The 10,739-nt window shown below is 36.0% G+C and overlaps 2 protein-coding genes across 2 annotated transcripts in view; one reads left to right on the top strand and one right to left on the bottom strand.

Moving 5' to 3' along the window:
* Nucleotides 1-713: 713 nt before the first annotated feature.
* Nucleotides 714-4,315, top strand: LOC140151474 (metallophosphoesterase 1-like). The gene is made up of 2 exons (XM_072173827.1): nucleotides 714-797; nucleotides 1,577-4,315. The coding sequence occupies exon 2, from the start codon at nucleotides 1,650-1,652 to the stop codon at nucleotides 2,772-2,774; it is 1,125 nt and encodes a 374-aa protein (XP_072029928.1). The 5' UTR covers nucleotides 714-797; nucleotides 1,577-1,649; the 3' UTR covers nucleotides 2,775-4,315.
* Nucleotides 4,316-5,326: 1,011 nt separating this feature from the next.
* Nucleotides 5,327-10,739, bottom strand: part of LOC140151473 (integrin alpha-8-like) — a 52,552-nt gene continuing 47,139 nt past the window's right edge. The window contains exon 28 of the mRNA XM_072173825.1: nucleotides 5,327-10,063. Within this exon, the coding sequence (XP_072029926.1) occupies nucleotides 9,935-10,063 (129 nt within the window). The 3' untranslated portion in view covers nucleotides 5,327-9,934. The remainder of the gene's footprint in view (nucleotides 10,064-10,739) is intronic.

Here is a 10,739-nt window from a genome sequence, read left to right as displayed (position 1 = left end):
TGAAGTAGTACGCAAGCATAGCTGTCTGCACACATATGTTAATTTTAGGCTAAAAACACTAGGATCCACAACATGCTCATCTATCAGGCTCAGTTCTGTAACCCCAATACATTTGCACATTCATTGAATGACCTTTTGAAAATTTTAGTACAAAAATAAATTTTGAACTTTGATTGTTTAATTGAGGTTATTGAACTATGCCATTGGGATGAGGCCGTTGTTGTCCATAGTGCAATGCTAGTGAAGTGACAAACACTTGTTTACAGGGATTGAACATGAGCATCACATCCAGGCTGACAGTGTAGTCAAGCATATTTTCACAGCTATTTGCCAACCTACATGGATAAGACATTCAGCTAACCTTCCGGTTGAGATAGGAGATCTTGTTTAAGTTGCAAAATTTACAGCAGCATTGTGAAAATAATTATATTATTGTGGTCACAGTGAAACAGTTTGTGGAGTTAATTTTATTGTAACCAAAAAATCTCAAGCTTGCCAAGATTTTAAAATCCAATGCAGAATGCATGTTCCCCTCTTTATTTACCTCACATATCAAAATAAGTACTAATTTATAATCACACAATTCTTCCAGCAAATGCTTTTAAAACATATTTCTACTGATATTTTATATGGTTTTTAACATTGAAATGACTGTTTCAACTTGCTATGCTTACATTTATTTATGTTTTTTGAATTTACATTTGATTTACAGAGAGGACACTATTTCTTGACAAAGAAACTTGGTGGTCTTGTGTGAGGAGACCCCAGTTTAGTTAGAACCTACAACTTAGTACAATGTAAGTACACTGTCACAAAGTACATGATCTGATCAAGTAAACGGTCCACAGTGTTGCCAAATTTGTTTTTGAGATCTTTTTGAGCTTATTGAAATTCTAATATTTTGCTTTCTTTAAATTCATTTCCTTTTTGAAGGCCACTGGGAATAGACAAATAACAAAGGCTAACAAGTGATTACGTTAAAAGAATGCCTTGAAGTTGACGAAAGATCAAGGGCACCAAGGCCAAACTGTAAAAAAGGGCAGGCAATGGCCTTGGTGGCCTCCCTGAAATTCGAGCCCTGATGCTACCTTCTCTGAAGCAATCCTATAATGGCCATAAATGAACCATGTATGATTTCCAGGCTGACAGCAATTGGTTCATGATAGTGAGAACCATTTCTAAGATGCTTGCTTGTATTTAGACAAATTACCATACGGGAATGTGCTACAAACATGGGTCAAAAGTTTTGGCCATTTGATATATCAATGAGCCCTTTTTCTAGGCCAATTTTGGTATATGGATGGATCATTTTTCAAAATTGTCTCAATAATTTTTTGGAATTTGCCACAGATTTTGGGCAAAATTGTAAACACTCTGGCAAGTTTTGTCAAATTAGGCTGAAATTTGGACTTTTGGTATAGGAATGGGTAAATCAGCCATTGATCCACTTTCAAATTCTCAGCAGCACATCTCAACCCAAACCAAACTTGAGTACCCTACCCACCCCAATTAAATTACAAATAAATGACAGCTACAGAAACTTACATAGTGTGCTAAATTGCTCTTTTTGTTTCAGAATGCATTTATCAAGATTATGACGCAATTTCAATTTAGTAGAAATTGAGGACTGTCCTATACGCAATACAAAGATGAGACCTTTGCATCCACTTCTAAAAGTAGCCCTATTTGTGGCTTTTTTGTTCTTATTATGCGAGTTATTTATTTATTATCTCGTCATAATTCAATGTTCATGGCCAACTATAAAATCAGACAATAATGATGCATTGAGGGCGTTCTTTATCTCAGACACTCATTTGCTTGGAAGTCGGCAAGGTCACTGGTTTGACAAGCTGCGGCGTGAATGGCAGATGACGAGGGCGTTTCAGTCTGCCATGACAATACTAAATCCAGATGCAGTGTTTGTATTAGGTGATTTGACTGATGAAGGCAAGTGGGCAAGTGATTATGAATTTGATGCCACTGTACGGCGTTTTTGGACCATGTTTTATCATAATAGCGATGTGGATTTCAATGTAGTAGCAGGAAATCATGATATTGGTTTTCATGACGTTATTGAACCAAATCGTCAACACAGATTTGAAGTTAAATTTAAAACTCCTTCAGTTCAAGTCCTCACCATTAAAGATAATGTGTTTGTGCTAGTTAATAGCATTACAATGGAAACTGATATGTGCTCAATGTGCTCCACTGCAACGGAGCAACTCAGACGCGCATCAATGCAACTTAACTGTACTAAATACGGATCCACAAACGGACAAATATCGGATTCAAAATCATCCAAAGAATGCGACTCAATTCAGAAGTTACCAAAGGTTGCCCCAATATTATTACAACATTACCCATTGTGGCGTGTATCGGATGCAATGTGTACTGGAGTTGATGCAGCACCACCTAATGAACGATATGAAAAATTCAGACCAGGGTATGGGGCGTTGCCATTGGATGCCTCACAACGCCTGTTGTCATGGATACAACCCCGGTTAGTGATTAGTGGGCATACCCATTATAACTGCTATGTAGTACATGATGGTGACGTTCCAGAAATCAGTGTGCCTTCCTTCAGTTGGAGGAATCTTAATAATCCCAGCATTGTGTTAGCAACTATATCTAAAGACAAGTATGAGATAGGGAAATGTTTTCTACCGCAAGAAAGTACTGTTAAAATGATTTACATCATAGGTGTGTTGACATTGGCAATATGGTTTTTACTGAATGTTAAGAAGCTGAAAAAATCATTAGTTGGAAAGTCCTAAGATTCTATTCACAGTTTAGGTATTTTGATTCCATGTGGCAGATTTCGCCAGTAACATGTGGAACGATCATGTACCTAAATCATATTTCACCAAAAAAATGCACATTGAAATAATTGCCGTTGCAGTTAAAAGTGGTCACATTTTGCACTTTGATCTGTAAATATTTTGAAATACAAAAAAATCCATTCATTTGTACAGATAAAATTGTTGGCCCCCATTTTGTAAAATCTGGATCAGTTAGGAACAGGTTTTATTTTTTTTCGTCACCTTAGCTAGATTTGTTTTGCTCTATTTATTTTTTAAATATTTTCATCACTGATTATAACAAGACTATTTAGATTTTGTGAAGACAGGAATTGGGGGCGATTGACAGGTGCAGGGCAGGGCTATAATTCTGTCATTTGTAGCTGCTTCTTCCTACAAAGGCAGTGTGAATTTCATATTGGGTTACCTAATCGGGTGATCCCATTTGAAATGTACACCCCCATGTGTGGGAGATTAACGGGCATGTCTTCCATAGGGAGTGACATGGATTTCAACTGGAATAAGCCCAATGATATTTAGAACAAGCATGCATGTCACCTCACTCTTATTAAAGAGTTTACCACCATTTGTTAGACACAGATCTATGGTTAAATGTACAGTGTCGCACTTTTTGAATAAAACAAAATCTACATAGTAATAGTCAGAGAAGATGAGAAGACATCTGGAAGTTCATTATATTGTACTTGTTGTAGATATGAGAGCAGTATTCATGTACATGCAGATACTTGGTGGAAACTTGGGAGGTTTGTGTTCACCATGTAAGCCATTGGTTGGTATAATCTAAGACTGAAAGACTCTAAAGACTAGTTTGCATCTGATGTCAGGGCAAAGGCACGGCGTGATTGGTTGCTGACCTGTGCAGTACATCATTTTTGGTCTGGTTGACAGGACGTCATACACAAACCAGTCTTTAATTCTGTCTTCAATTATAATGGCCCTCGGTGAATTGCATAAAGTCCTTCACATGTTAGATAGAGGTGGTTTGTAGTAATATGTTATACAGCATTATGCACAAATCACCTGATCTCTCTGTTTTAAGGCTGTAAAATGACATGGTCAGTTATGTCACTGAAGCATATTGGCTTGTTATAATTCTGGTGTACAATGTACATGGTAGTGTTCTGGCCAGAGTATCTATAAAGGGGTCTAAGAAATCTGATTTGTAACTAGTACTTAGATGTAGAAGTGTGTGTTGCTCCGTGTGGAGATGTGTGCAATGAACTGGATACATGTAAAAGATGATGTTAAATGAGAACTCTTTGACAAAAATGTCTATTGAAATAAAATATATTTGTTTATTTCTGTCATTTCAGTCTACATGTTTCCACAAATAAATAAATTAAAAATTACATATCAAATATTGTTGTACTATATTTGAATAAAACAAACAATACAATGTGAATTGGTAGAAAATCAAGTTTCCTTTAGCAATTGTGACCATCCATGACGAACCAGGTATAAAGTTGCAACCTTAAATTTTTAGATTTTGAATTAGTTATAACATACAAAATAATTACTTGGTAAATGGTGAACTAAAATTTAAATTCCTTTGTTTCCTATTGAAGTTTGTTGAGTTTATTGAGCCATATCTCTGAATAGGCCAGGGCAGCTTTAAGGCCCATACAGACTCCAAATATTTAACATATAATATTTGTTCTGACAAGTATTTGATATTCAATCTATTTTAATTCATTTTTATTGTTCAACGAATGTTTGTTGACGTAACGGTAAAACCAATTATATTTGATGACGAATGTCGGAACTATATTATTGATTTTATGTTAAGTTAAACATGATTAGAAGTAGAATGGAAATAAAATAAAGAACAAATCCATTTGTCATCAATATTCTTTGTCAAATAAAAAGTCTGCAGCACCTGGTGTGTGGTAGATGGTCACAAATATATATGAACAATTGATTGTTGACAACTCATAACCTAAGGGGTGGTGCAACAATTATGAGCCCCCAGAGGAGATGAAATTGGGATGGGTAGGGGGCATGTAATTCTGACAAGATGAAAGCAGTTTGCAAGATATTTTAGGCAGGCCAGAAGTGGTTTCTTTTTATCTAAGGTGTACCTTTTAAGATAATAGAGAGATTGCGATTTCCAAACGAACGTACATGGAATCTATTCAAAATCACTCTCCTGTGACAGGATTTTGAATAGATTCCACGTCACGCTCGATGCTACGCTTGTAAATCGCAATCTCTATTAACGGCAATCCTTTACCCCCAAAATAATAGGGGGCAACATAAATAACGGGAGAGGCATAGCCAAACCCATTATTTTAACATTTTTATTACCAAAGAGCATGTATGTATATTCACAGCGTAAGTAATAGCATGTATTGTGGACATGTAATGCTTTGAGTAGAATGTGTAATGCGTTATTGTGTTCAGATGCAATCAGGGCACATTTTTATTCCAAAGAAAAGTGGCTTAGAAAAGTGCTTTGAGAACATTTAAACTTTCACAATTATCTGCTTGCTTTAGTTTTGGTATAAAAAATTTATACATGTAGGACCAGATAAGACCACAATATTTGCCATATGCTGGGGAAAAGCAATATTTAGCATGCTATTCAGATATTTTACTCTCCGTGGAAGGGGGCATATAATTATTGCACAGCCCCTAACATGATAATAATAAACAAAATATTGAAATGTTTTGCTGCGTATGTACGTGTACATACAGTACTCAAACTGTGTAGACTCTCATTCATCTGGGTATGTTGAAATTAAGATTTAATTTAAATCTGGTCAACCATACATACCTATTTTGTCATCAATACTGGAAGTGTCTGATACTCTAGATCATTTGCATCACAACCCAGCTGAAGACTGAAGGTTTCAGTTGCAACGTCGGTTCGTCCGTCAAAAATAGGTATGACTGGTTGACTAGATTTAAATTAAATCTTGATTACATTACAGTTCTATCGAGCAAAGATAACACAAAAGTGACACCCATTAAAAGTGAGAGTAAACTAAGCAATCATGATCAATGATAATAAGATTCATGTTAAATTACAAACACGCACAATTAAACAGTTGAATGTCTGTTTTGGCCATATCTCCAACTAAATTTAACTGACCAGCAGCATAGAACTTTTGGAGAGGTCTATGTTTTTACAAGAAATCCTTTAATATGGGTTGGAATACAAACCTCAAACCCCCGGCATTTAAAAAGCTAATTTACCTGAACAATGGCGAATCGTTTTGGCTAACACTGGCAATTCCTCAATTATTTTACATGTATTATAGCCTACATGTTATTATTATATACATTGTACATATTCACAATGTCTTTGACACATACATTCCCAATACCAGAACACTGGAAAATTTATTTTCCAGTGAAAAAATGTTGTGAATTTGTTTCTGCAATTTGAATTTCTGGAATCTGTACATGTACATGTTCATGTAGTAGTGCTTTGAATTTTATAATCTGTGGATCCTGAGTTTGTCTACCGGACGTAACCAAAATTCCTTCCCATAATCAATATGCGTACCGGTATTGCAATAACAAAGGAGATGGATTAACCTCCAAGCTGTATCTATTCTTATGCAGTACGCCTATTATCTTGTGGAAAGGAATTCGGTACAAACTGACTTTCGGTAGAGAAGCTCTGGATCCATGTATTGTATTTCCTGTGTACATGCATACCGTATCTTTGCAAAATGTAACTAAACAAAATATGTGATGTAGTACTGGTACAATAATAAAACTAGAAATATCCAAACTGTATAATCAGATTTTGTCTTCAGTTTGTGAGAATGAACCTAAATAGGTCTGTAAATTGGTTTTACATAATCTAAAGAGATAATACCCAAAGAGTACCATCTCAAAACTGCCCTGTGTGTAATGCTATAGTAAATCCACCATTTTGGTTTGTCACTCTTGGAGGGCAAATAGTGTACAAATATTGACTGCTATGAGGGGCATTGTTAAAATTATAGGCCCAAGGTGATCTCAAAACCATGACTATGCCCCGAGGCGTAGCCGAGCGGCATAGTCATGGTTTTGAGATCACCGCAGGCCTATAATTTTAACCATGCCCTGAATAAAAAGCAGTCAATATTTGTTTTATATACCAAATCTAAAGATTCTTGTCATCTGTTTGGTTAAAAGCATTGATTTTGGAAAGAGAAATTAATAGTTTCAATGCGAATGGCACAGATTACAATCTGCGATTTCCGCGTAATTATAGCGCACGCAAATATTAACATGTGCGTAATATCATTTTACGCTGGGAACAACGCACACGCAGAACTATGCCCGGGGAATAGCTACTTTTGCGAGCATAATCAAAACTATGCCCGCTCTTTTAACCAATCAGATGGTGGGAATCTTTAGATGAGGTATATAATGTACTTTAAGCATTTATCGGCAAGAGTCTAAAAGCAAACAATTTTGCATCTGTAAGCTTGAGTGTTATAAAGCATTGAATTGTAGTTTGTTGCGCACATCACAAAATTATCCAGAGGTGCACTATTTTCCCTCAATGAGTGACACTGAAACATGATTTACTATGATCAGCTCTTAATATGCAGGAATTATTCGGTTTTTGTTACTGCGGCAGTCAATAAAGTTTCAGCTTACGCACGCGTAAATTCACAAAAGCACGCGTCATTCACGGAAAACGCAAAGTGCAGTTAGCGTAGGTGCTGCGCCTAGCTGTGTGTACGCCATTCTGTATCAATCCACGATGTTATGAGTCCCGCCCATTAAGAGCTGATCAGAGTATAGAGTCATTACTCTTTGGTTCTACCTCATTATAATGCTGGTAATTTTGCCATTTTGGTTTATAGCTCATGAATGACAAAAAAATGTACCTTCAGCATTTGTTTGCGAGACGGTGAAATAGAACAACAGTTTGCATCTGTAAGCTTTAGCGATAGAAAGTGTTTAATTTTGCCAGGCGCAAAACAAAATAATCTGGAGATACACTATTTGCCCTCAATGAGTGACACTCAAACATGGCAGAGTTGGTACTCTTTGGTTCTACCAGATTGTATGGTACATAATACATACACAAAATCAAATACATATGTGACATGATCAAGGGGAATGAGTCGGTTGTCGCTAATATTGATTTTGAGATATTAGCAAAGAAAGTGTTAAAATTCCTTTGTTTTATATTGTTTTTAGCGATTAATAAATTGACATAACTTCGCAAAGAAAAGTTGTATCAACATGGGGTTTTCAGTTTCTGAAAGCTCTAAATGTCCTTTCTAGAAACATGTGTAAAACACATTTTTGACCACGGTCGACATGCGACTCAATCCCCTTGATCATGTCACATATGTTGTTTGCACTAACTTTTAAATAGCAAGTATACATTTTACTGGTATAAGGCAAGTAAATGTTGGATTAAGATAATGATAAATTTACAAATATAGTCAATCATAATAACATTGAAACAGGAATATTATTTTAATAGTACAATGTAGGGTCCTTGTTCCACTTGGAAATATTGTTTCCCAGCCAGCAGGAGGGACTAGCATATAAAAAAGTACACAAAAAGGTCTAATTTTGAGCAAACAGCATTATCAATATTTAGGATTCATTTATTGCTATTTTGAAACTTACATACTCTGGTTACATAAAGCAATTTTGGAAGAATTGTTTGATTAAGGCTTTAAATAAGTGAAAATAATATTAAAATCTTCAGGTCTGAGACATACACCTGTTCAAATAGTCTTTTTTCATATGCCATTTAGGGGTAACAATGTGGTGGTTACACCATTTAGGGTGTTGACAGTATCACCATTTAAAGTAGTCAACTACCTGCCATCAGCTCTTGAGGGGTGATGGGCATGGTAGCACTTTTATATTCAAGTGACCCCCACTTAGTCTCTGTTTGAGGCGCGATCTCTGCACTTGACCTCAAAGTCTTTGACAAAGACTAGAGAGAATATAATTCCATCAGTGAGAGATGATAGTCGATCTGTAACATTGTTTCCAAGATATTTCATACATTTTCTAGAGTGCCAAATAAGTCAGGCTTTCCTTTGGTCTCTGAGATTGACCAAGTATTCAACAGAAAGGGTTCAACAAAATACCCCCCCCCTCTTACGGTAATTTACAAACAAAACATTCGGTTGAATAACTTCACACACATTTTAGTGGATTTCAAAAACCTGTGAAAACAAGAAATATTTGGCTACCCACCCGAAGTTTTTTCTTTTCAAAATCTATTTTTTCTTTTCCATTTCATTGATGAAAATCACACATTTGGTGAATGAAAGTCTGCTTTGCATTTGCTTTTTGCATTTTCATCTAATACAGACAAAAAAGTGTTAAATCTTCTTCATCTATAATTTTAAACAAATAAAGCCATCTTGTAACTCATTTCTTAGATGTTATTCATCTTAAATTTAAAAGATATAGTCTACTATAATTGTCAATGACTTCACTGCAGCGTTTACGCATGCTGTTGACATGAATATTGTTCTAATGGTGATTTTGAAAAGTACAACTCTTTCTGAAAACATAATGTTTGACAAATTTCATTGTTTTGGAAAAAAGCAAATTGATTCTGAAAAGGAACAGCTCAATGAATCAAATAGTTACTCAAGGCAAGACCAACTGAAACCGTAACTTCTGGAGACAAGAGTGGTACTTTATTCAATACAAACAGGACACATAAGCCCTCTAGAGATGAGCATACAGTGTTGACACACCTAGCTGTGATTTGGTAGCCCAATTAGGCGATTTGAATTATCGTCCTGCAACTTGAAAATGGCCACCATGATTTGATGATTTTTGGGATACTTTTGAGCTCGTCACCCCTCAAAGGGCTCTCAAACAAGAGAACTAGCGCTGTGCTTCCAATGATTAGCCCATCATGCTTTCATTGATTAGGTAGAACCCAAAAGTGCAACTTTTGATTTAGTTTCTTCCGTAGGTTTTAGATCACCATTTCTTTAATTCTCAACCAATTTCAACAAATAAGGTCTTGAATCAGAACTTCAGTGTACAGGTATTGGCTGCTTGTTTTAAATTTGACATATTTGTCTTTGTTTAGGATATACAGGGGTGAATATAACTGGTACCTTAATTCTTTTGCTTACTGTATTTGATTAACTTATGGGAACACTCTTTTTGTATCATTATTAATGCTCATCCGGTCTTAATTCATTTCTCTGTAAGGTGCCAGTCTGTATCGCATCCGCTACCCAAATGTCGTCTGAAACCATTGCATTATTGCTGGGTTGTATCTGCTTCCTCTTGAAGAAACCACACTAATGCAAAGAACAACAAAACATGCAATCAGTAAACGGATGGGTAACATTATAATGGGGGTTGATTCTTTGTGGTGGGGTGAGATAGTGCAGGACTGGTACAAGCTACTTGAAAACCACTATTCTTACCCACAGCAGCTGAAAGGAGTATCCCATCATGCATTGCAGTATATCTGCTTACTCCATAGCAAATGTATACAAAATATAAACAAGAGCCGCTTAGATATTGAGAGCTATTGATAGATTCAAAATACTCTATGGGGGATATTTTTTCAAACAAAAGTCTAAGCTTCCCTGATTTAAGAGAGTAATTGAAAGTTGAAGTGTAGGATTTTGTGTACATTTTCTATGGCACAATCAGTTCTATAATGGTATCGCAAAGCATAATGGGATACTCCCTTCAGCTGCTGTGATTCTTACATAGACACAGAGGAATGGCTTGCTATACATTGTTTCACTTGAAGTTCGGTAGTGACATCAATGCAAGCATGCCGACAAACCGCCCATGCGTTTGCATTACAAATACTTCCGAGGACTCTGACATAACAACCCACCGACACACACACATTTGGACTTGTAAAAATTTCGTCATTTTTTTCAGGTCCTCGGAAGTATTTGTAATTCACGGGGGGTGTATGTGTATGCTCTGTGTGCTTAATTTGTGCACACAATTCGA

The sequence above is a fragment of the Amphiura filiformis genome, chromosome 4 (genome assembly GCF_039555335.1).
Source record: "Amphiura filiformis chromosome 4, Afil_fr2py, whole genome shotgun sequence".
Classification (NCBI taxonomy): Eukaryota; Metazoa; Echinodermata; class Ophiuroidea; order Amphilepidida; family Amphiuridae; genus Amphiura; species Amphiura filiformis.
This window is presented reverse-complemented; position numbering and strand designations above follow the sequence as displayed.